Below are 26,533 nucleotides of genomic sequence, written 5' to 3'. Positions count from 1 at the left end.
TGGCTGAAGAACAACACAATGATCCTTGAAAATCGTATGATGATCATATAAATGTCTTTTTTACTAATAGTCTTACTCAGGTTTAAAGTTTTTTTTAAAAAACCTGGTTGTTGGGTACCTCACTCTGCAGGTCTGACACCTGCTTGGCGTGCTGGGTGTCGATGGTCTCGGGCAGCAGAGAGTACAGGCTGATGTTCATCTCCTTTTTACCGTCTTCTTTATACTTCACCTGTGATCACAGCAAAGTTCATCCACACAGAAAATACTTCTACAAAAATCTGCACGTTTCTCCTGAAATGATCCCAAATGTTACTGAAATAACTCGAACTACAAAATATCATTTAATTAAATAAGTCCAAAAAATCTCCACCTACAGATGTAATTTATTCCAACATTTCTCTGGCTTTGTACAGTTCCTGTACCTCACTGCACAGCTCCGACACCTCCCTGGCGCGAGCCGTCTCCAGCGTTTCCGGGAGCAGAGCGTACAGAGACGAGTTCACGCCCTTCTTCCCCGACTCCTTGTAGCGCCTCTGAAAACAAAGACAAATGTTAATCCAGCGTCAGCTCATAAAAGCCTTCAAACACGAACAAACATGAAATATAAATGTGCAGTAAAAGTCCACGTCTGTGCTCACAGGTACAACCTACAAAACTGTCGGGAAGCTAACTCCAGGTATCTATGTGCAACTTTCAGAGGTCAAAAAAGACAAATACGTGTTTCTGAGTAATTAAAAAGAGAAATCCAAGAGCAACACAGGACTGTTTATTTTTTAGAAAGGTGCAAAATCAGGTGCAGAGGTCCAGCGCTTAACAAATAAATGATCCCCCCTCCTCACAGCTGACCTGAATTAACACTGTTGGTAATTTTTAATGTTTCTGTAATTGTTAATCCATCAGCATTCACAAACAATTTAATTAAAATCATATTTTTTATGTCAAAATAGAATTATTGTTGTTATCCAGGAAGTAAAGCAAGTTAGTTTAACCTCCTAGGACCTGGCGTCCACATCACATTTTGGGTTATTTAGACCAAAATACTCAATTTTGCTCTACAAGGGCCTGATATCCACTTACGAGAACATTATACTGCTACTGTTCTATCAAAGTTTTAAACGAATATCATCATATGTGGCTCTGATTTTCATAAAAACAAAAATAAGGTAAATTCTTTGTTTTTACATTCATTGGGCCCCAATCAGCCCAAATATCAAAGAGAAATTAAAAATGCTGCCGTGGAAGAGTTCAGGTCTTAAGATGAAGTGACAGTAACTCTGTATTTACTGAACAGTTTGTTTCAGTGGTTGATTGTTATGCTTGATTCATGTGTCTGACACACAGAGGTCCAGTGTGAAGACTCAGATCTGGGTCCAAAATTGAGAATTCAGTTTATTACATGTCTCATAAATAACAATATCATTTTCAGTTTTAAACAACTTTGTGACTGATTCCTAAAATATTTGTGTTTCCTCATTTTAATGACAGGTGGGCTAATAAATTGTTATCTCTGCACCAACTGATTTATGTGAAATGTTCAAATAATCTGCACCAAGAAAAAAACAGGAAAACTGAAAGAGGAAAGTGTGCGACAGTGTGGACCTTCCCACTGGTGTTTATTCCACCCATATAGACACAGAATGAGACTTTTCATATTTCAGTAAATGCCTTCTGCTTAATTTAAAGGGTGCATTGAGCAGCGTTACAGGAATAAAACTTTGCCCACAGCTTTAATGCTGGTTTCTGTAAAACCACAGCGGCACCACCTCAGGGGACAAACTGCACTCATAAACATACAATGAGGCACTTTATTTTCCCACAGTGTGCACGTGAAACAACTAATTTTCCCTTTTTATAACTAATCATGCACGAGTTGTGATTATATCTGCACACGTAGCTGTGAGGCTGGCTCACCTCGCTCTGCAGCTCAGCAACTGTTTTAGCAAACTGGGTCTCGGCGGTTTCTGGGAGCTGAGAGTAGAAACTCTGGGAGAGGCTCCTCCTGCCGCCCTCTTTGTACTTACTCTGAGGGGAGACAACACAAAATAATGCATCAGATGTTCATGGTGGACCTGTGGGGATCCTGTGAGTCACTAATGTAAAAACACAGAACAGAGTCTTGTTGTTTTTAATGTCTTATATGAATCTATCAAAGGAAACTTCTTCTTCTGCTCCTCATTCAACGCTGTGAAAACAAATGGGAACTTTCAGGTCTCGAGAATATTTCTGACATTTTGCTGCCGAGTCCGACAGCACGAGAGCTTGTGGAGAGTTTCAGCCTGTTTGCACACAGTATGTTGTAAAGGTGCGCCTGTGTCGTACCTCGCTGTGCATCTCAGTCATCTCTCTGGCAAACTGGATCTCTGTGGTGTCGGGCAGCTGCGAGTAGAGAGAGGCGGGAGCTCCTCTAACCATCGTCTTAGGGCGATAATTCACCTGGGACAGAGAGCGAGTGATGAGAGGCTGAGCTCAGGGATAAAACAGAGAAGACGACAACAGCAACAAACAGAACGATTTCAGAAAAAGAGCCATCGGTTCAAACTCTGAGCCTCTGCTGCTCGTTCAGTAACGCCCGGGATGGCTGCGAGGCCTTCCTTCTTTCCATCCTTCCTTCCTTCCTCTCTCCTTTCCTTACTGTTCCTTCTTTTGTTGCTCTGCTTTCTTTCCTCGTCTTTCCCATTCTCCTTTCCTTTCCATCTTCTCCTCGCCGTTTCCTTTCTTATGCCCTTCCTTCCTTCTTTCTTTCTCGTTCATCCTTCCTTCCTCATCTATCTTTTTCTTCCTCTCTTAATTTAGTTCTCTTTATTTTACTTTCTCACTTTCTTTCTTCTTCTCTTCCTTTCTTTCTTCTTTCCTCTCACCTGTTTCCTTCCTGTCTTTATTTCTTTTCCTTTTCTCTCTCTTTTTTCCTTTCTTCATCTCACCCTTCCTCTTTCATCCTTCCTTCCTTCTATCTCTTTCTTCCTCTTTAGTTTCAGTCCTGTCTTTATTATTTTCTTCCACTTCCTTTCTTCTTCTCTCACCTTTCTCTTTTTTTCTCTCTCTTGTCCTTTCCATTCTTCCTTCTTTCCTTCCCTCTATCTTTCCTTCATGTCTCACTGTCAACTTTGGTGTAATTTTGCTTTTTCTTTGCTGTTTCTAAAAATGTATGTTACATATTTTGTTACATTTGCATTCACTCAAATCTGAAAGACCGAAGGTAGAAATGAGTCTCGAGCAGGCGCATTTAATCTTGCACTGACAGATATTTGTAAAAGAGGATCATGGATACAGTTTGTGTGTGTGTGTGTGTGTGTGTGTGTGTGTGTGTGTGTGTGTGTGTGTACCTCACTCTGCAGCTGTGACACCTCCAGAGCGTGCTGTATTTCTGGAGTATCAGCGAGCTGGGAGTAGATGGAGATGGAGGCCTTCCTCTTCCCGTCTTCTTTGTACTTTTTCTGAAACAGAACGACATCAGAACCAATCAGAATAGACCAGGAAGTAACAAGACACAAACTAGTAGCTCTTTACAGATTAACTTTAAAGTCAGTGTGGCGGACGTCTTCCGAGCTCTACAGCTGCATGAATCTGCCACAGTCAGCGTGAGCAGCTGTGATACGGGCTCAGCTGAAACATGTTGACACAGAGCTGCTGTACAACAGCCGAGTACCTCGCTCTGGAACTCGTGGACGGTCTTGGCGAGCTGCATCTCGGTGGTTTCGGGAAGCTGAGAGTACAAACTGCTGCTCATCTCCTTCTTTCCCTCCTCCTTGTACTTGTTCTGAGGAGCAGAGAGAGTTTCAGAGGGACGAGTGGTGCTGACATAACACTTCATTCACTCATCTTCATTTATTTTCCATTTTAACATTTAGTCTCAACAATCCATCCGTCGGGTCTGACCTCGCTCAGTATCTCAGACAGCTCTTTGACAAACTGGGTCTCTGTGGTTTCTGGCAGCAGAGAATAAAGGGACGAGGAAATCTTTGTCTTCACGTTTCCTTTGTATTTAATCTGAAAAACAAACACACGCGACTGTCAGTGCTAAAGCCAATGAAACATTTTTAATGGGAAATTTAAAAAATCCTCTTTTTAAGACATCGGTCTTGTCTTCAGAGTTTCAGTCATACTTTCTATGAGAACGCTGTAAACGTGGCTCGTGTGGAGAAACTGACTAAAATCTGGCTGTGCTGAAGTTGAACTACCTCGCTCTGCAGCTCTGAAGCCTCTCTGGCGTGTTGCGTCTCGGGAGTCTCCGGCAGGATGGAGTACAGCGAAACAGCCGCCTCCTTCTTCCCCTCCTCCTTATACTTAGACTGAAACAGTCACATTTCAGCACAATGAGCAGACAACTCGATCAATGTTTAAAAGAGAGAGAACGAGTCATCGTAGGGCCAATTTTAGACCGTAAAGATGAGGAAATGTTAGACAAAGACAGCAGATCTGGCCTGGTCCTCACTTAACATTGAAGCACAAGTACGATGTGTGTCAGACCTCAGAGATCACAGCGCTGATGTTCTTGGCGTGGATGAGTTCGGCTCCGGGAACAAACAGACTCTGTCCCTTCATCTTCTCGAAGTCTTCTTTATATCTGACCTGGAGGATGAGACACGAGTGTTAACGTGTTTCTGAGCCGAACTTCTCGTGAACTTGAGCTGCGTCCCCACGAGAACCGTGTGATGTGTTTTTCAGCCGTGCAGACGTTTCATCCCTTCAGGTTGTGAGTTTCAGAATCTCTCTCTGCTGCCTACCTTTTAATTAGCATCAGAGGATTGAAATACATTAACTGCATTATGTAACTTACACTGGGGATCACTGACAGCACAAGCCGACCCCGTTACATGAACTCCAGGTGAAGTATCACTGCTACACCTTCTCCTGATTGGCTCCTGCCTGACTGAGCTCTCCTCTCTTCTGTTTGGTATTAGGTTTTATCGGGTGGGCGGGGCTTGTGTGTCTCCAGAGCTGCGTGGGCTCTCCAGAAAGCTGATTAATTGGTTGTACGTTTGGGGAATTTTGTGGGCTTTCACCATTGTTGTATACATATACGTATAAGTTTCATTATTTAATGGTTAAACAATGAAACTTATATCTACAGTTACTCTGGATGTCTCTTAATTTCTGGATTATTCTCAGTTTTATTCTCTGTTCAACTAAACAAGCTGCTTTTATTAACTTCATGATCCCAGACTGATTAAAACTATGCAAACTCTCTGTATTCTGGTGCTTTGCTAATGAAGTGACCTGCAAATAGTTCACCATATATTTTCACAATGTGCAGTTTGGTGTTTGTCTGAATCTGATTGGATGTTCGGTCCAATAACAGCCTGGCAGATTTTCTGTAGAGACTCTGGAGAAAAATGGAATTAATCCACAGACGACAATCTGTCACAGCCAATCTGTGACAGGAAGTCAGTGTGGGCAAAAAGCGACAGGTGCTTAAAGTACTAAATACAGCTTCGATGGCTTCTAACCAGGAACACGCGAGGCCGACTTCAGACTCAACACAAATAAGCAGAACAACACGTTCTCAACACCTCGACACAAACCAACGCTTGGTCAGACACCTATTCTCACCATATTTTTAATAAAGCGGCTCTCAAACAAGACAAACATAGTTCAGCCTCCAACAATTTTCTTCATTATTTATTATTAAAAATAGAAAAGGATGAAAGTTGAGTTTAAAGGAAATAAAGGTGAGCACAGTGCAGTCAGCAGACTCCTGTTTGTACACTGTTCTTACAAAACTCCCACAGCCGCTGTCCCGAGGGAAGGGGGGACCATTAATCCTGTTTCAGTTTATTTACACCTCATTTTATGGTTTTTAAAACTCGTCCTTTTGCTGTTGTTCAATCAGGTTTAGCCATTACTTAGTTAGAGTTGGGGTTACAATACACTCCTACACCATGTTAAGCTTCTCAGACACGTCCTTGGTTACCGAGGTTAACCAAAGCCCCATTGGCTACCTGAGGCTTGCTATAAAAGTGAGCCAGTCTCCATATGGGATGGCTGTGGCTCAGGGGGTACAGCAGGCTATCTACCAACTGGAAGGTTAATGGTTTGAGCCCCGCCTCCTCTAGTTTTGCCCCTGATGTGTTCACTGAAGTACAAAAGTGTGATTGTTAGTTTAAAAGTGTTTAGATGTAGAAGTTGAAGAGTAGAAAAGCATTATTAGTTCTAGTCCATTAGCCATAAACGTCAGTATTAAACTGTAAAGCAGAACATTTTGTGCTTTCTTGGGCACATTTAACCTTTCATAACATCTGCAGAGAAACTTCTTCTATTCTTAGGGCTCAGTGCGAGTGGTTGGACCTAGCAGCGGTAGCTACATCTATATTTTAGATATGGTCTGATAAATGTAGCTGTCTTCCTTCAAGTTATAGAATCAACCAAAGAAAAAAAATCTGATTTTTTCCACCATCTGTTGTGCAAATTCATTAAGATTCTGCCGAAGGATGGCAAAGTCATTAGTGTGTGTTACACCTCTTAAAAGGATGTTTGAGGGCAGGTTTTCTCCCATGTAGAGAGCGGCTGGAGGAATAAAAGTGAAAATGATTTCATCAGGTGGGTTGAGTTGCTTCCACTGTAGCTGATGACTCATTCTGCTGTTGCTAACAGCCAAGCTGCCAAGTTTGTCTCACACCAGGGAATCAATATCTCGCCCTCCCACATCCAACAGCAACATTCAGCCTCATTCAGCGTTTTACTCCAAAAGGCTGTTTTAGAAGTCAGAAAGCATTTTTTCTCCTTTGAGTATATTTTCTCTGCGTGTTGAATAAAGGGCAGCGCTGCACTTTGGTTACCAATGGCAACGCTCTTCGTGCTGGAAGAGAGGATGACACATTTCTGTCTTACGCCTCGAGAAGTTCACATTTTATTCATGAGTTACAAATCAGGCGACGCAAACAGCAGCAGGTGTTACGCACCACGTCGGACTTCACCGTGATGACATTTCAGCCCGAGAATTTAGCCGAGCTAGCAGCATGACATCAGCAGAGCCAACTGGGACCCCAACGGCTATTCTGCTGGTGTAGCCTGTCAGGCCTCTGCTGTGGGTGGTGCATATACGAGCCGAAGTTTCCACTTTTGCTTTTCTGTGACGGGAACATTTACAATTGCAGAGGCATTTAATCTTAAATCACATGATAATCATTGTCTGCATTTCTAAGCAGTCTGCTTAGAGAGATGGGAACATGATGACAACACTTTGTGTCATTATGTTCCCAACTGTCACATTGACAGCCATGAAACATTTCACAGATATTCACATGATCCTCTCTCAGAACTGAATCAATGATTTCAGAGGGCTGAAAACTGGAACATTCAGGAGCTCCCTCACTGCAGTGAACCTCATTAGTTCTGTTGAAATTAGCAGAATGATGTTGAATTAGATTTGAATATTTTGGCAACTAGTGCATGATTCTTTCTGCAAAAAGCAAAAACAGAGCAATAGCAATGGCCTCCATTTCCCCCAAAGATATTTAAAAAAAACGAATAAACAGAGTTTTTCTTTTTTAAAGATGAGGCTCAGTTGTGCTGTTGGTAATACAAAGAGTTCATGTGGGCAACAAAGTATTTCAAGGAAAGATCCTGTTGATTCGTACACTTCTCAATGTCACTGGACAGGAGCGTCGATCGGATCAACGGTGGAACGTCACCTGGTACATTTACTCAAGTACAGTTTTATTGTTCGTGTAATGTATTTGAGCATCTTTATGTTCTGCTGATTTTATTTCTAAAGCAAGTATTTGAAACTTGAAAAAAAACCTGACCCTTGAACTATATTTTAATGCAAACATTGTGCTTTCTATTCCAAAACATTAGTTTGAAAGGTTTACTTACTTCTGATTTGTACATTTTAAAATATAGATCTACTATTGTAATTATGAATTACAGATCAAACCACCAGGCAGTTTATAAGTTCATAAAATCCTCTCCAGCTGCCTAAGAAGGAGAAAATGACGACATTATAGCTGCTGCACGCCGTTAGCGTGTTAGCGCACACGTGTGTTTGTGCATGCTGCTCAAACTAACTTACAGTGCTTACACTAAGTGCAGCATCACAGAGCTGTAGACACAACTGTAGACAATAAGCATGAACGGTGACATTAAAATAATGAGGTGACACTGAATGAACTCACGTCACTGGCGAGCAGGCTGCACCTCCTGTTAAACGCCGGGTCTGGCAGCGGAGGCTTCCCGTCAGACGAGGCCTGAAAAACACGAGACGATATATAAGAATAATTCTGACATTATATAGACAGAAACCAGGAAAAAACATTATTATCCTTGGATGTAGGAAAATTCCAGCATTTACATGAGTGGCCATTAAGCCTTTAAGACCTACCATAGAACCAAGTCCGCCAGAGCTTATATTATATTTTTACATGCTGTAGTGCCATTTTTGGGAGCATTTCAAGTTGCTATACATCAATACAACTGTTATAGCCCATATTTTAATAATATGTCTGCATTAAGTCCATAGTATCTACATAAATGCAAAAAAGTGCAACAAACTACAAAAAAAAATTGGAAATCGTTTTTGTGGGGTTTTTTTTACATACATTTCTACTTAGAGAAATTTAAGAGGCTTATCCCTCAAAACCTTAAATACAAAAAAAGTTGCAAAAAATAGTTTCCAACAACAGGAAATTTATTTTGAGTGTCTTCATAGTTTTATTTTTGACATACACCAATTTTTATATACTGCAGAATAAATGAAAATAAATCCTATAATGCAAATTTGCAAAGAAACCAGCAGGTGCATCAAAATAAACTATTTAAAGCAGTGCAATCTGAGTTCTAAGCATCCCAGAAACTATTCAGAAAAGCATGAAGTCAAACATGACTTATAAAAACACCAGTATAGGCTTTTAAGGCCTATAAGTAAAAAAAACGTCATTTTCCGCGAAAATGATGTCACTTCCGGTTTCGGACAGGTAATGGCGGACATGCGGTAGTTCGCACTGACGTCTATTTCAATGTAGGAAGTGTTACAAACAGCTGATCGGATCGGCAAAGCGTGTTTCTGGAATATTATGTTTTTGTTCCTGCAAGTGCTTTTTATGCAATGTTTGCAAAGCTATATGTGGAAGGAAACCGTGACTGAGGACAAGCTGGAGGCATAAGATGTAAGTACAACTCCTCTGGTTTCATATGCAAAAAAACATTATTGCGCTAGTTTACGTGGTTCTGGTTCTACAGGGGTTTCAAAAATAGTCGGAGCGTGCCCGCCCGGCTTTAAAGGGTTAATGCTAAAACTAACAGGAAAAATGCAGGTTTGATGATTTTATTTTTAGATGAAATCAGTTTTGCATCCATTGTTTGGGAAAGATTTTAAAAGCAGACAAGCCTGAGTGAAGACCATTAAACACAGTATCCAACATTTCATTTGCTTCTCACACACCTACATGATAACATGGAAACGCTTATAAACAACATGTGGTTTCAGGACATTCGGCTTTCATGCCTTTGCTTTATTTCACTTTTTCAGATGTGACTTTATGATGTCACATGGCACGGAAAATGGTCAGAGTCAGACACACGGGTCAGCTGTCCTCATGCAACCTCACAGCACAAATGAGAGCAACATTAGGTAGAAGTCTAGTGTCCTTCATGACACCTCTGCATGTTACCAGGCTGCAGACAACATGTTGAGCATAGAGTTTATTCATGCAGGTCAAAGAGTCAAGATCAGCCACAATCATGCCAAATTAGCTGATCTCTACAATTCTAATTGCTAATGTTTTACTGCAAGCCTCTTTGCAACCCCACCATCCACTCCATGGGTATAAAACAGCAATGGAAGTCCAATGAAAAGAGCAATAAAGTCTTCCTGGCTGAAGTAGAAACTGATGGACTGACTTCACTAATGATCCAGAGCAACAGAAAGCTTTGAGTCAACCAGTGGAAACTTCCCTAATTCATGCACTGTTAATCCTTTGACTTTCTTAACAGGCTGTATTCAGCCCCCCAAAATCCCACTATCCAAGGCTAATAATGGCACATTTTCATTTGTAGTTTCACTAATCCTCTCTAAGCCTTTATAAAAACCTGCAGTGCCAGACAAAGGCCCGCGCCAAGGTCAACTGAAAGACTCCCACTCAGAGCTTAGAGGTGTGGGGGTGTGACTCCTCTTAACAAAATTTGCTGCTCTACAGACTTCATCAAAGAACGGGAAGATTCTCAAAGTGTTTGGTAGTTTGGGAACATGCTGCTGTAGTTAACAGGGAAATCAGTCAAAGAATAACCAAATAAGCACAACTTTTATGGAGATCTCCTGCTGCCTCCAGAAGCTGTTTCTCTCTGCAGAACAATTATGTTTGTTCTAATTAGACTGATGTTAAGACCATTAAGATTTGTAAAGAGATCAGATTTATCATGGAGGCTTTCTAACAATAGAAAATGGTGGGAAACTTTATTTATTTTCTCTCTTTTATGTTTGATGAGATGAGAGCTGCACAAATGTAACTCAGGGAAGCAGAATTTAGCCCTTTTTCCTGAAAAGCCTTGAAACTATTTTAAGATCCTCTTTGGTGTGAGCAGCAGGCTTCGTGTTCTCCCAAACGTTTCTGTGCTGTGATGAATTTCCTTCTGTTTTGAGTATAATTAAAGCACAAATCCAGGTTTGTAAAAGTTTCATCTCCTCATTTTGTGTTTGATGAGTTTGTTGTTTCTGATAGAGTTTATAAATCAGTCAAATTTCGAGGTTCTCACCTCTGACTCCCACGACACCAGCAACCTCTTTGCTTTTGTATCCTCATCTTCATCCTTTTCCTTTCCACCTGCCTCCACCTTTGCATCATCATCTTCCTCCTCCACTTCCTCTGCTGTATTATGACTTTCAGCCTCTTCATGCAGACCTTCAGCAGTTGTATAAGCAACCGTGCCCACAGTGGTCGCTGATGTTACCGTGGACTCCTCTTCATTTTTCTCCACTGTCACCACCTTTTTTGTCTCTGCAGCTGAAGCCTCCTCATTCTCCACCTCGGCCAGCTCTGAGGGAAAAAAGAGTTCATGTTGAACTCCAGAAGAAATAAACTTGAAATTATATTTATTTGTAAACACACAACAGGGACAAAAGGTAAAAAATGACAAAAGAAACACAAACATGATACCAAAGGTGGGGAACGACACTAAGTGACACACAAGGCAGACAGAAATAATAAACTCAATTTGTAACTCACACTGAATAAAAACCAAGTATTCAGAAAGTGAAAGTGTAAAACATCAGAGTAAGTCAAACATCTCAACAACTCCATCGTCTTCTTCTTTTGGCTGCTCCCTTTAGGAGCCACCACAGTGATCTGTCCACCACCCTGCACGCCTTCCAACAGTACATCCATCAGTCTCCTCCGTCTGAGCTCCTCCTCTTTCACTCCTGCCTGGAAGCTCCATCCAAACATCCTTCCTCTACACATGTCCAAACAGCTCAGCTTTGTCCTTGGACGTTGTCTCCAAACCGTTCGACCCGAGATGTCCGTCTGACATTTCTACTCGTCTCTGATCTTTTCCATTCTGGTCACTTAACATCTTCAGCTCAGCCTCCTGCCTGTTTATCAATGCTACTGTCTCCAAACCACACATCACCTTGTAAACCTTCCCTTTTACTCATCTCCACCCACTCAGCCCTGCCTGCACTCTGTTCTTCAATACCTCAGCTCCAGCCTCCCTTTCATTCACACACATATTCTGTCTTGCTTCTACTGACTTTCATTCCCCTTATTTCCAGTGTATACCTCCACTTCTCTCTCATCCACCTGCTCCCTGAGGAACCAAGACTTAAATAATAAGTCCAAAAATAAACCTTGACATCACTAAAATCACCCTCAAAACAAAAGGAATCCAAAACTAATAATAATCCAAAAACTTCAAGCACTGCGACGACGATCACAACCAAACTCAAACACAACAGAAAACCCTGAAACCACGACAACTTCTGTGTAACATAAAACTGTAATAACAGTAATAGTTACCACTGGGACAGAAATAAATAATAACACTAGATATAACTCAGCAGTCAATGTAGCCTGTACCCCACGATTAGAAAGTAAGTAAAGCAAAAGTATTTGATTGGACTTTATTCATCATGAACTGGCTCAAAGTAGATGACAGGCAGAGAGTTCACACAAGATGTTCATTTAAATAAAAGATAATTTAATAAACACAAACTAGCCAAAATACAACCATCACAACTGGTCTGATTCCAGGTGGAGTGGAAGAAAAACACGAGCAGCTGATCTGGGTTTGCTTTTATAGCCAGGAAGACACATCCGAGCTGCGTTGGGTCAGTCTTCCCATGTCAGCTGATAACAGGCGGCCAGCAAAGACGAGCCTCCTGTCACAGTCCTCCATGTTACAGTCGCCCTTGATCTGGTGCTAACAGCTTCCTCAAAGTCATCCTCACCCTGTGATCAAGGTCGTCTTTTGTGCTCACTGGACAACAGGTTGAACTTTGGCTTTTCAGAATAAGATTACAGTCACATTACATTATAAGTCATCTCCTAATTCTGCAGGTTACTGTGTGCTGTTACTTTCATTTTGACACCAAAGATCTCCAACTTTACGTCCTCAGACCTTCACCTCACTCGCTCGTTTTTCTCTCACCTTCAACCTGTGGCTGATTTTCCATGCTGTGCTCTTGGCTTCCTCTGCGTATGTCGGTCTTTCAGGTTTTACTCACTGCCTCTTATTAACCTTCTCCGATGTAGTGATCACTCAGTTTTGTCACTTTGTTCCAGCACTTCACTCCTCCACTCCAGGTCCTTTAAACCTTCTTTGCTGTCACACTTTGAGCTTCTTCGACACTCAGTTTCTGTAATGTCGTGTTCGCCTCTCGTTTCTCTATATATTCAGTAAAACCTGTGAGCGTCTGCACTGCCTCGTCTAGCCTCCTGCGATGGCTGAATGTCTTCTCTGACTCATGTTGATCGAGTGCCTCTTATCATTTTTAGCTTCTACATTTAGCCCGCTACTCAGAATCTTATCACCGCCATGCCCCTCATCCCAGCCACGGTGCCAGCTCTGGTACAGTGTGTGCTGCCCAGAAACAAAGACAGAGGCACCGGAGCTGTGTGACTGTGTGACTGTGTGACTGTGGTGTGTGTGTGTTCAGGGATGAAGGTGTCGTATGCTGGAAGGCATTCACCACTTACAAACAGACAAATATTAATCAGGTGCCTTGGTCCCTGCAGTAACTGATAAACTACAAGCACAGCGTTGACATATTCATTTTAAAATTTCTATATATGTTAAAGTTATTATTATTATTACCGTTTATGTTTAATGTTTTTTGAAGAGTGTAAGTCCAAGTTCATTGCTTCATTTAGCTTTGCCTTTGGTGCCCTGAGATAAAGATCCAACAGTGTTGCTGCTGAAAAGATCAAACAACCTCAACATCTCATCTCCAGCTGAGTTTTTTATTTTTCTGCTGAGCAGATGTGCAGCTTTCTGTCTGCAAACCAAAAGTAAACCCACGCAGGGTCAGGAAAGACCAAAAGATCTGAGAGTAGCTACACCACTAGTTTGTAAATCGCTTGATTAATTATGACATTCAAGTCATACATGAAAAAAATCAATATAAATCCACGATAGCAAAAATATCCATCCATCCATTCGCTTCCGCTTATCCTTTTCAGGGGTGCTGGAGCCTATCCCAGCTGTCATAGGGCGAGAGGCGGGGTACACCCTGGACAGGTCGCCAGGCTGTCGCAGGGCCAACACACAGGGACAGACAACCATTCACACCTAGTGGCAATTTGGATTATCCAATTAACCTATCCCCACAAGCTGCATGTCTTTGGACGGTGGGAGGAAGCCGGAGTACCTGGAGGGAAGCCGGAGTACCCGGAGGGAACCCACGCAAACACGGGGAGAACATGCAAAGACCCCGGCCTGATGGTGGAATTGAACATATGGTTGAATTGGAAATATAATAATGTTATATATCACTGATTCCCAAAGCGTGGACTGCGGCTAACACCAAACTCTGCTGGAACATTTAAATAAGGCCCGCGTGGCTGCAGAAGTGAACAGCTGGACAACAAGAAGTCATTTCTGATAAATCAACACCAGAAGTGAGAGCCCACGTGTTCCTGCCTCACCTGGTGTTTAATGTCAAACAACTTAATGTCTTTAAATATTCAGATCTGGTGCTTCAATAGACCTTTGACCTGTCAGGGTGTATCCGTCTACACCTGTTAAACAGGCTTTGGCTCACTGCAATGCTAAACTGGAAAGTAATTAAGAAATTAAGCTCATAGATTAATATATCTGGAAACAAAGAAAATTAATTAAAGGTATGAAATTTTAAAAAAAAAGCATATTATTCTTAATTTTCTGCTCTATTTTTGATCAACTCCATCAAGCAGCTGTTCAGAATGAATCAGTGAAAACATAAACAAATAGTTTATTTGTGGTGTTTAGGTGATGTTCAGAGTTGGGAATGGGATCTGAAGGTCACAGGATTAAGTTTGGTGTTGACTGTTATATATTATATTTACATTTGAAGTTTTAATGCTGGAACTATTTTCAAAATAAAACAATCACTTACTCCCTAAAACGTATTACTGAACTATCATCTGATATTATGCACTGATGAATTTAAATACTTTATCTGTTTATGTTTTCTTTTGTACTCACAGTGTACACAGGTGCAGAATTAAAACACCCATTTCCTTTAAATATTCCAGCATCGTTTGGTATGAATGATTTTCCGATATGAAGCCAGAGACTGCAGGTGATCTGGCTCTGGGATGTGTCAGATGGCTGTCCATGTAAACAGGACGTCGACCTTATAAAGACCGACCGCGTAGGCGCCGAGTGACCATCTGCTCCCAGACTGCACAAAGACTAATCACAGCTCAACACAACAGCAAAGGGTTCATTTATCACCATTGACACCGAATCATCCACATATAACAGCAAACTGACTCTGAATTAAGAAAATACGCATATCAAGCAAAAAATAATAAAATGTGGATAAATGATTCTGATCGTGGATAATGCTGTTGTTGTTGATTATATGAAAAAATAAGCTTCAATAATCAACTGAAAGCTCATTTTTCTCGGTTTGGGCACTTTGGAAATGCACATTGTCCTGGTTACACAACAAATCTTACAAACTGTGACATATTAAAAAAAGTTAATTAATTAAAAAGATTTTTCCAGTACCTGTTACATCCCAAACTAGTAAAAACATCTGTGGACTGGAATGTGCACGGCTCAAACCTGGAAGGCTCCACAACCAGCAAAACCCAGCTCAGCCTGTAAACTATATGACAGGCGACTGTAACCACACACACCACCCACGGCTTGTGCTCTGCTTTCTGAGGCTTTTACAGCGGTGAGCGTAAACTGGCTGCTGCATGTTAGGATTTAAGGACCGTGACTCGACACACTTCCCATTGTGCTTTATTGTTTTAATGACTTTGCACATAAACACTGTTTCCCAGGTTCGGCACAAGCGTCCACCAGCTTTCCAGCTGCCTCTGGTCTCTGACCTCACTATAAACAGGGGGAACCCTCATTACTTAGATCATGTCCACCTGTCCCTCTAACCTCGCTGGCGCTGGCCCTTGAGCTCACCGCACCACCCCTCCCCTGCAGCTGTGCCACACCTCCACCACGATTTTAAAGACAAAAGTGACCAAATTTACACGAGAAAGTGAGGAAATAAGCTTTCTGCTAACATGAGCAAGCCTGGTTTGTCGTGGTCTGGGTGGTTTTCCACAGCATCAGCTCCTCCCCAGTGGGTGGAGTCTTTGTTGTTCCTCACCTGATGGCAATCGTACCAGCAGTATTTATGACCGGCGCACTCAACTGGTCTTCGCCAGATTATCTGCCAACTTTAGTCAGTTCTCGGCCTCACGTCCGTTCCTTGGTGACTAATCGTGTGTATTAACCGTATCTCTGTTTTTCTCGTCAGCCTCTGAAACCCACCTACCAAGCTCTCCTGGATACCAGTTTGCTGCCGCCGGTAATCCCTCTCCGTTTTGGAGCTGCCATTCTCTCCTGCCTGCCTCCCTGCATTGCATGCAGCACCCACCTGGACCTCTCCTGCCTCCCCCCTCCACGCAACCCCCACCTGCAAGCTTGTAAGACAGCTCAGTGTACTATCCTTAGATTCACTCGCAACCCTCTGTGGGATTCCCCTGACTGCTCTGTCCTCTGTTTCAGTGCCCTGGCCCGCCACAGTTTCCCCTGCCCAGTACCTGCACCCAGTTATCCCTGCCATCTAGTTTTCATCACAGTATTTTTCTCTCGCCTCAGACATCTAGTTTATGTTCATTGATTCTAGTCTGCACTTTCTGTTAGCCTCTGAGCATTGTAAAATAAAATCTCTTTTCGTTACACCTCACCCCTGGCCTCCGGTTTTGAATCTGCACTTGAGTCCATCCCATGTCCACGGGCCACTGCGCCTGACATGGTTAGGAAGCCAAAGACACACATATCTGCTAATTGATGCCACCATTGATTATCTTCCACTTATTAAGAGATTTGCTCTAAGTCATACAATTGATTTCCATGTATAAATGCATTAAAACAGTAAGACAAAGACAGCTGAGAAGGTGAGGTGAGGGTGAAAACACACTGCAGTGCAGTCACATCCCTAATTTTAAACTCATAACAGTCTCCAAATCATTGAGCTGTAACAGAATTCACGCAGCTTACTGTAGTTATGATGTTGGAAAGCATCAATAGAAACCAAAATCTTTTTTTAAGCAGGCAAACAAGTTTATTTCTGCTGCAAAGATTTTAACATTAAATGTCTATGAGGACTCGCTGATGGAGCCAGCCTCTTGTGGCCACTAGAGGAACTGCAGCCTTTGGTACTTCAGCTTCTTTTTCAGCTTTGGAGGTGTCCATTTATTTATTTTGACCAATCACATTAAAAAACTTAGATTTTAAGTTTTTATTGTGATCACTGTGAAGAAAATACAACTGCAAGACTTTACTATCGGATTTCGTTAGAAATCAGGATCAGTTCCACGGACGGATTTGTTCCAAGAACAGCATTTTCCTCCCACAGTTAATTGTAAATGTAAAAAAAAAAGGAGAAATATATATAAATACATCAGTTACCATGACAACTGAATAATGTTGGCAAGAAAATGCACTGCTGACTTCTGTTACAGACCAGCATGCTTTCATAACTGGTGATACCATCGTCTTGGGGCACTTTCTCATTAATACTCATAATATTTATCCTTCTACTTGATATTTCTGTGCTCACCAGCACTCACAGAGATCCAAACCCATCAGGGGTCAAACAGTAAATCAGTGGTTCAGTGGCCTGAGAAACAGCTGAGTCCTGGCTGACTTTGGGCCTGCAGCCATCACAGCCTCACCCAGAATCACAGCAAACACGACTCTCTGGGAACGAGCTGCTTTGGTCTCTTCTTGAAGCTGAATTTGGAGTTTTTATAGGTGGTAAAAGAAAGAAAAGAAAGCCTCCTCACTGACCAGCTCTCTCTCTCTCTTTGTGTCTTTCCTCAGATCTTGTTAATGAATTCTGAAACACAAAGCTTTTCCTGGGAGAGGCCCTGTGATCTCGTCCTGATGTGAACCAGTGCTGCTGCCAGCCACAGCTCAGCCGAAACAACACATTTCGCTTCAGGTTTTCAACAGTTTATTTTTTAATGGAATACTGTACTGCACTACAGATAAACTCAGATCCTGCTGCTGTTACTGACAGTGGAAACTATGCCATACCAGCGCTTTGAAGCTGAAGCGCGTCTCATCTGCAGCTTTTTGCAGATGATGTTTTTCCTTCTAATGAGCCTGCACTGTGATGTGTGGATGACATCGCTCTTTCTCAATTAAGCAAACAGAAAACCAGCTGTGTTATTTCCGGATGCTCTGACCTCGACTCGACTGCCAAGAAGTGGTTGTTGTCGAATTCTCTTATCCTTAATGAGAAGAAAACCGAGATTATGATTTTTGGTAGTAATGCCCTTCGTGCCAAACTCCGGGATGCCTTTGGTTTTCTTAGTTGTTCTCTCTCTGATACTGTCAGGAATCTGGGTGTCTTATTTGACAGCTCCTTTTCACTTGACAAACAAGTGTCTGCTGTTGTCAGATCTAGTTTTTACCAGCTTCGTCTTATCTCTAGGGCTAGGCGCTATATCCCGCATAAAGATCTCGAAAAGCTCATCCACGCCTTTGTAACGTCGAGGCTGGACTATTGTAATTCACTTTATTGTGGTCTCCACTCTTCCCTTTTACAGAGATTACAGACAGTTCAGAATGCTGCAGCTCGCATTCTAACTAAAAGTTTGCCCACATTACTCCTGTCCTTGCCGATCTGCACTGGTTGCCTGTCAAATATCGTATTCAATTTAAAATTTTGTTGTTTACTTTTAAAATTACTAACAACACTGCACCCAGTTACCTTAAGGACCTTTTAAACCCTTATGCTCCTGCTAGGGCTTTAAGGTCATCGTCACAGTTACTGCTGGCTCAGCCCAGATCTCGACTTAAGACTAGAGGTGATCGATCGTTTGCTCTTGTCGCACCTGTGCTGTGGAACAATCTCCCGATTGGCATCCGGGCATCTGATTCTATTCATTCTTTTAAATCACAGCTTAAAACATATCTTTTTAAACTTGCCTTCTCCACCTTTTAATTGCTGGTTTGTTTGTTTGTTTGGTTGCTGTGACCTATTGACCTCTTGTATTAATTCCCTCCTATCTTTCTATTGGTGTTTTTATTATGGTGGTACAGCTTTTATCTTGCTATTACCCATGTGCTGTAGTCATTCTTATTGGTAGCTTTTATCTATGAACATAACTCGTTATTTTTATTTATCCGTTATCAATGTTTGAACCTTTTATTGTTTTATGTAAAGCACTTTGGTATGCCCAAGGCTTTTAAATGTGCTCTATAAATAAAGATTGTTGTTGTTGTTGACTCTTTAAGGATCTGTTGCTTGCAAAGAACCTGCGAGTGATCGCTGACAACACAGTGTTTAAAAAATGACTTTCGTGGACGTTAAAGCACTGATGGAGGGGAAGCTCTCATTCAGCATGCCTTGAATTCATCCCAGCTCTCCCAGTACTATTGTAATGGTCTTCATCCAGGTGCCAGTCTGCTGTCGCTCAGTTTTTTTGAAGCTGCACCGAACTCTGCTGGGACACACAAGCAAGGCCAGATGTCACCCTGGTGGCGTCTGACAGTTTCCAATGATTTCAGACTTTATAGGTGTTTCTTTTGTTCCCTCTACACTACAGAGCTGAGCTGATGCACCACAGAGGTGAAACTGCACAGCAGTTTCTCCTAAATGTTGGGATGGACGTCCCCTTTATGAACATTTTTAAATCCTTTAAAAAATATTTTCATTCTTTGGCTTTTAAACCAAACTGAATTCTGATTTTGACATTTAGAGTTTTTAACACACTTGTAAAATAAACGGACTCATCTTAACACCACTGGACTTGCTTTACAGCACGATGTTGAAGATTAAACTGAGCAATAATCAGGCTTTTTCTATCCTTCTGTATAAATAGCTGCAGATTATTAATATCACCTGTTATGTTGAACATAATAATGGCACGGAGGACAGCAGGGTCGAGGTTAATCTCTGTTCGTTACATCACTTCCACTCTCCCACGTATGTCAGTGCTGTCTCACTACTTTAGTCTAATCATCTTCTTTTACCCAGTCAGCCTCCACTCTGCACTAAATCTCACTTCCTTCATTTCAAATGAAATGCGACCCCCCCCTCCTCCCCGTCTCCGCCTCTCTCAGCGCTCTATCCAAGCCTCCATCTTTAGGGAAAGGGTTAGGAAAGCAAGTCATCAAGTCAAAGCTGATGGTTTCTTACATGTAAAAGTCACTTATTAATTTAACACAGGTCTCAGACTGAATATGAGGTGAAACCTGAAGCCGAGGGGTGGCAGTCGGGGCTGAGACGTGAACCCTGAGTGGAACATGCTGGATGTGGGAGGTGTGACGACCTGTGTGACAAACTTATGGAGCTTCTCTAAAAATGGTCAGGTGGTGATTAAAGGCTGTCAGCTGGTGGCAGGGTGCTGGAGGGGTGTGATGAAGCAGGTGATATGCAGCAGGTCAAACTCACCACTTTTAGATGTGATGATTTCCTGCTAACGCGCTGGTGCCCGATCCCACAGGGGGGAGCTGTATTTAAGCTACAGGGTGGACCAAAGGCAGGGTCATAAAGTTTCAGCTCGTCAGAACTCCAGGAGTGACAGGATCTCCATCAGGGAATGAATGAATTCCAAAACAGACGCTCGCGCCGCCTTCGATGACAATTACTCTTCGTTAGGTGACAGCAGCATCAGAGCGGGTAATAAAAACCGAGGGAAGCTGAGGAAGAATTTCAAACCTCAGCCATACGACAGACACACTTCTAAGAGCAGATTGAAGCCTGACGTGAGGAACATAAAAAGTTCTCATTTTGATCACCGCAGCTACATCGTTAACATCATCTGGATTCCCACAGCATAGCAATGAGACTCAAGGACAGACGACGAACTACGACACCCGTCAGCGTGTCCGAGCGGTTAGCATGAAACATTTTTCCTAATAAAACACGAGCTGCTGATCATATTCAACTCAAACTGCTTCTCTCCGTCTTCGTCCACCTCCTCTTCCTCACACTTATCCCCCTCATCTTTCTTTCGCCAAGTCAACCTCGAAAAGAGCTGAGTAATAAAAGGTCTGCTGTTAAAGGTCACAGCAATTGAGCGAGAGAGCCAATGTGTGCGTCCTAATTAAAGCAGAGCGAGAGAGGAGGGAGAGTTTGTGCTAACGGAGCGGAATAACGCGATCACTCGGTCAGGTAAACAGAGGCGGAGCCCAAGATCGACAGGCTGGAAATGAAGAACCCAGAAGAGACGAGGGAAAAGAAACGGCTAAATATGTCAGCGTACGATTAACTCAGTCCAACATTGTTCAATCTCATTTTTATACGACTGAACTGTTTCCCAAGTTTCTCACGTGTGCTGGATAATGTGAGGGTCACGCTGCTCACACGTGTGTTAGTCCTGTGATGGGCCGAGGGCGGGCATACCTCACCTTTACACTTCCAACACACAAACAAATTAACTATGTTTTTCTTTTCTAATAAAGTCAAATTGTTTATAACCAGTGTTGGACCTAAACCACATGCCAGGATTCATACATGGTTAAACTGGCCTGAGCCCGGGCAGATTCTACATCAGGGAATCTGCGGGGTTTTCCTCTGCACAGTGAGCAGGTTTCCCAACAGACGACACGTCTCAACCATCTACTGTCAGTCAGACAGTTGGAAACAGGTCAGAAAATGACACTGAATATAAATCAATCTGATAAGTTTTTGCACACATGTCAGTTTTTACTGAATGCTGTTTAACCTCTTAACACCTAGCAGCTCACTGGCAGCCTGCAAAGAGTAAAGTTGGGTTTTGTTACATGCAAATGTTTCTATATGTTACATTTCAAATGATTGTTTTGGGTTTTTAGTGAGTTTTTGCATTCACGTGTTTCAAACTGAGCAAATCTGCACAAAACGATGGACCCAAAAGACTCAGACTCCACAGATTCAGTAATTCGGTAATCCCACAACCCCCGATTTCCAGGATAAAACATGGAATAAATACAATGGAGTTCCAATAAATCGACCATACAAACCATCCAAGATCTAATAATATACAAACCAAAATCACAAAGGTCAGCTCTGCAAATAGAAAGTAGAGAGGAATCCCTTTTCCACATTTTCCCAATTCCTAGTTTGCTCCACTTACATGAAACCAAACAAACTCCACACTGACTTTTCCCAGTGATCCACAAAAGCACAAAAAGTTCACTTCACTACCCCACTAACGACAAAACTCAAGAAAATGTCTAGAACAACACAAAGGCAAAGAGTCCACCAGTCTTCGAAGACTATATATAATTTATATGCTAACATATATTTGAGATAAAGAGAGATGTCAAGTCAGAGTACATGTTTTATACTTTATTAAGTATAAACACATGTACTGTTTAAGCTCATATTTGAATGGTTTGAATGGTTTTGAATATTTTGAATCGGTGGAGGAGATGCAGCGTGATAAACTGTAGATGCAGCAGTGCACGATGATCTTTGCTTTTTAGGGGCAGAAGTGCATGATCCTAACTTCATGACCAATTTCTAAAATTTCTCCAAGACTGCTGGTTTTACATGTTTTATAAAAGCAGGAATACAAACGTAAAACAATCAGACTGACGTAAAAAAAGAGACAGAAAATGACTACAGGAAGGAAACAAACAGACCTCAGCATCATCCACTGAGCGTCGTCTGGTCATCAGGACACATCTGTAGAACATCTGTGCGCACAAACACACACTCTCTCTCACACACCACAAAAAGAAAACAATCACAAAAAATAAAGTTCATTAAATGTTGATTTTAAATGATTCAACATCACAACAGTTGTAACTTCTGCATTTCTGACAAACTACTTTCTGGACTGAAATCATTCGTTTAGTGTAAAAACACTCAATAGTTTTTAATCTTTACTGGTAATAAATTCAAACTTCATTCAGTTGATTCTACAACATTCAAACATCCACAAACTTCTAGCAGTAACTCTGTCCTCCCTGTTTACTAGCTTGTCTTGTTACTCGTGTATTATCGTTCTCCTCCTCTGGCCCTTCACGCTCCCCTTTGCGTCTGTTCTCTCCCAGAAACCTTTCTTCTTCTTCTTCTGTTGCCTTTCAGAAACATTCATAATGTAACCTACTTTGCCTACATTCAGTAAATAGAAGTCGTGATCACTTACACTAATGGTTGTAGAAGATGCTCCTCTTCAAACAGCTGACGTCAAAACGCTGCAGGGCTTGATGATGTAGACATTTTGTGTTTGTGTGTGTGCGTGTAAGAGACTGTGCTCACCGACCAGAGTGCATCCTCACACATACACACACACACTCTCATATACAGAGCGACAAACAGTAGCTTGGTGTGTATCGTGTGTGTGTTCATACGTTGCTGATCTGCTCCTGAGTCCTTCTGAGTCTTTGCATCTCCGGAGTGTCGGACACGATGCTGAACCCTCGACCTTTGCTCTCCTCAAAGTCCTTCTTATACTTCACCTGCAGGAGAAGCAGAGGGAACGAAACACTTCATGTCAAAGGGACAGTCACACTATGAAAGCGTCTCTGTGGCAGTGTGAGGGACACAACTCGATCTATATTTGATGTGCTGCAATATTTAGCTCGTCCACGTCTGTCACACTGTTGCACAAAGACAAACACCAGCTCGGCGTCTCCAGTCGAGTACTTCCACGCTTACACTCGCTATTTTCAGTGCACAAGCGTGTTCACACTGACAAGTGCGGCTACATGACGAGCACAGCAAGGATGAACATGAAACGCTGGAGCTACACTTCTCAGCCTCAATCGCTGACACACCGAAGAATCGTGGAAACCACTCAACTATTTTCAGCCAGCAGGAGGATTACATTAGTTTCGACTTCAGTTTTATGTGGTCAGACACCCGACAGGAAGCAAATGTCTGCAAAAACCAGCAGCTGACTCAACAATTAAACAGTTAAAAGGTGCAACACTCTGTTTTTAACTTATTTTATTCTGTGGGACAAGTTATCCCCACTTAGCTTTAAAATGTAACTTCTGTGTTTCACATTGCAAAGAACAAAACATGAAAAATATCTTAAGTTTGTGCTTTAAGGCTTTATTTAGTTAGACAAGACAGGAGAGGTGGGAGAAAGACTGGCAGTAAAGCGCCTCGGGGCAGATTCAAGCTCAGGCCTCTGCAGCCGTACAGCGTGAGACTCACCTGCTGAGCCTCATGAGCTTTACCAGCACCCTGAAAGAAAGTTTCAACAACAGACCTTATTTTACGCATCCAAGCAAAAGTCTATTCAGAAAACTGACACAAGGGAGTCACAACTCAGAACGTATTCCAACAGTCCTTTCCAATACCTGCACACTGCGTGGAAGTGCACTAACAGAAGTATCCAAACTCAGAGACAGTGTATAACATTATGCAGTAAGGCTTTGAGAAGAGCAGTGGTTCGGTTTCCTCTGGGTGAAAAGACGGATGAGGATCCGCAGACAGCTGCGATCACGATGTGGTTCAGGAACTAATTAACGACATAATTCAGCTACGGTCTCATGAAAGCAACAAAACCGTGATGACGTGTAATGATATCTGAAGGTGGGTTTCACCTTTAAGTGAGCCCACACAGCAGCAAGAAATAATTACACCACTCAGTGCTCAGATACGCCGCGGCAACAATCAACCTCACACGGTGTGAAAAGGACTTTAAATATGCTATAATTGCCCCGCGTACGTTTGGAACTCGATCTGCAGGATATGAAAAGTAAAGAAGTTTTTATTTCTGGCTTTAGAAGCTGATTTTCACTGCTCGACTGTTCTCGCTCCTCACAGAGTCCAACAGAGGCAGTTTGGTTAATGATCTGGAAAAGTTATTTCAGGCCCACACCTATAATAATGTTTATGTGACTGACTGATGGTTATTTATTGACTGAAAGCGGAGCTGCTACTTAGTAAACTTCTTTTAAAATTGCCTTGTGCTGAGACAAAGTTGCAGATGACACAATAGTGAAGATTAGGACATTATGGCTCCAAACAAGTGGAGATGACAAGATTATTATCCAGAGTGACTTCGTCACTTCATGGATCTCTTCTAAAGCCACAGCTTCCACTGAGAGGTTGATAAACAACTCATGAATGAAAGTCAGACTAACAGAGCCCAGTCTGCAAAGTGAGAGCGAGACGCTGTGAGAGCTGTAAATAAAAACAGAATGCAATGATTTTTGGGAAGAGGCAACAAGAGACTGGAAAAGTTGTGCAGAGCTAAAAAATAAAAAATCGTGCCGACACTGATGGTGTTGATTAGTAAAATGACAAAAAAGAGACTGAGACTATCAGAAGGGACGATGGGGAGGAGTTCACCTCTCTGTGACAGACGGCATGTTCAAATCGTTCAGCGATTTAACAATCAAGCTTCTGATGTAAGATTTCATCATCTGTTATCATCAAAGATCCAGAGAAGTGATGTTCAGGCCCTCAGGCAGAACTCAAACACACCTGACTCTGTGCTGGAAATCACTGCATGGGCTCAGAAACACTCCTAAAAACCACTGTCAGTGAACTCATCGCTGCATCTACACAAAGTTTGAACTCGACTGTGCAAAGATCCAAATCCAGCAACACTGTTGCCTTTTGACTCCAGTCTGACCAATCACAACAAGCCGTGGAATAAAGAGAGGTGGGACAGAGCCTGTATGACAGAATGAGGGGGCGTCGGCACACATGCACAGGGGTAGCTTGTGCATCTGTGGAGGCCTCATTAATGCTGAGCGTTTGGAGAAACATGTGCTGCCATCCAGACAACATCTTTTTCAGGAAAGGACTTGCTTATTCCACACTGACACTTTTTCCACATTTTCCAACAGCACAGCTGTTAAACCGGTCCGCCTGTCGTCCGGACCTGTCACCCAGCAGCTGAAATCGAGCAACAGGAATAAAAAATCTGGGAACTCGGGAGACCAATGCTGTAGTTTTAAAAGGCAAACACTTGCAGGGTCTTGTTAAAAGAAGAGGTGATGCAACTCAGCGGTAAACATGCTCTTAACTCAGCGTTTTTGAAGTGCGCTGCTGTCATTTCAATGAGCGGACATGTTTCAAAAGAACGATTTCTTGTGGTGTTTCTGTTTTATCCTTAGATACAGACTCTAAACGGCTCTTTTACATTTTAGTTTTGAATCATGTCGTGGGCATGTTCAGGATTCTCCACACGTTTAACACATTCACTTTGCAGGACACTATTTCTCTATGAGGGCAGACTGATCACAGATCTGTAAATGAGTCAGGGTCAGCCAAACCAGTACTGTGTCCCTGCCAAGCAGCAGGCCGAGTGGATGATTTAGAGCCCACAGACAACAACGATAACAAGCATGCGGTCATTTTTACTCCGGTCCCGCCCGCACTTCAGCTCGACCTTCAGAGGAAACACTCTGCAGCTCGTTTGGACCTAATGTCATCCTGCTGGTGCCTATCAGTCATCAGTAACAGTCCATTAGCCCTCAGAACAGCGTTGCATAAGGCTATAAAACGCAGGAGTATGACTCATAGCGTTGTGTGTTCTGTTATTCTGCTCTCACAGTGATTGCCCCCATTCTCATTACAAAGCAGATTAAATCCCCATTCATCAGTCCGAGGCTCCCTGCAGAGCTAATATGACAAGCTAATGAGCTAAACTACACACACCCTCTCTCTCACACACACTCGAGAAACTGGACAAAAGTGGACCGTGGGGGTGGGGCTTGCATGGCTGACCATTTCTGATTGGTTGAGTGCATTGGCTCATTTTCTTTTTACATTCAATTAATTTAAATTATTTGTTGATGAATTTGGTAAGACTGCCTACGTCTTCTCCACAGTTATGACTGTAGACTGTATATAATAAAACTAATGTGGCTTCTACACTGAAGTCACCGTGAAACTAACGATGAACAAAGGACGATTCGTTTGGTTTCAAAGCAAAGTGTGACTGAATAGAAATCTAAGAACAACCATCAGTTGTCATCA

At 42.3% G+C, this 26,533-nt stretch overlaps 1 protein-coding gene across 12 annotated transcripts in view; it reads right to left on the bottom strand.

The window, feature by feature from the left end:
* LOC113029692 (LIM zinc-binding domain-containing Nebulette) overlaps positions 1–26,533 on the bottom strand; it is a 127,723-nt gene that overhangs the window by 62,958 nt on the left and 38,232 nt on the right. For 3 of the 12 annotated variants that reach the window (XM_026180667.1, XM_026180668.1, XM_026180669.1), the window contains exons 1-12: positions 12,580–13,561; positions 10,690–10,970; positions 8,115–8,186; positions 4,468–4,569; positions 4,179–4,289; positions 3,877–3,987; positions 3,647–3,757; positions 3,324–3,434; positions 2,320–2,433; positions 1,912–2,022; positions 423–533; positions 119–229 (exon numbers count right to left, since the gene is read on the bottom strand). In XM_026180667.1, the coding sequence (XP_026036452.1) occupies positions 119–229; positions 423–533; positions 1,912–2,022; positions 2,320–2,433; positions 3,324–3,434; positions 3,647–3,757; positions 3,877–3,987; positions 4,179–4,289; positions 4,468–4,569; positions 8,115–8,186; positions 10,690–10,970; positions 12,580–12,604 (1,371 nt within the window). In that variant the 5' untranslated portion in view covers positions 12,605–13,561. Of the gene's footprint in view, positions 1–118; positions 230–374; positions 534–1,911; positions 2,023–2,319; positions 2,434–3,323; positions 3,435–3,646; positions 3,758–3,876; positions 3,988–4,178; positions 4,290–4,467; positions 4,570–8,114; positions 8,187–10,689; positions 10,971–12,579; positions 13,577–22,941; positions 23,050–26,533 lie in introns of those variants that run through there. The other 9 variants (XM_026180671.1, XM_026180673.1, XM_026180681.1 and 6 more) reach the window with 7 other exon arrangements.

Source organism: Astatotilapia calliptera, chromosome 9 (genome assembly GCF_900246225.1).
Source record: "Astatotilapia calliptera chromosome 9, fAstCal1.2, whole genome shotgun sequence".
Lineage (NCBI taxonomy): Eukaryota > Metazoa > Chordata > Actinopteri > Cichliformes > Cichlidae > Astatotilapia > Astatotilapia calliptera.
Note: the sequence above shows the minus strand (reverse complement) of the source record. Positions and strands in the feature narration are given on the sequence as shown.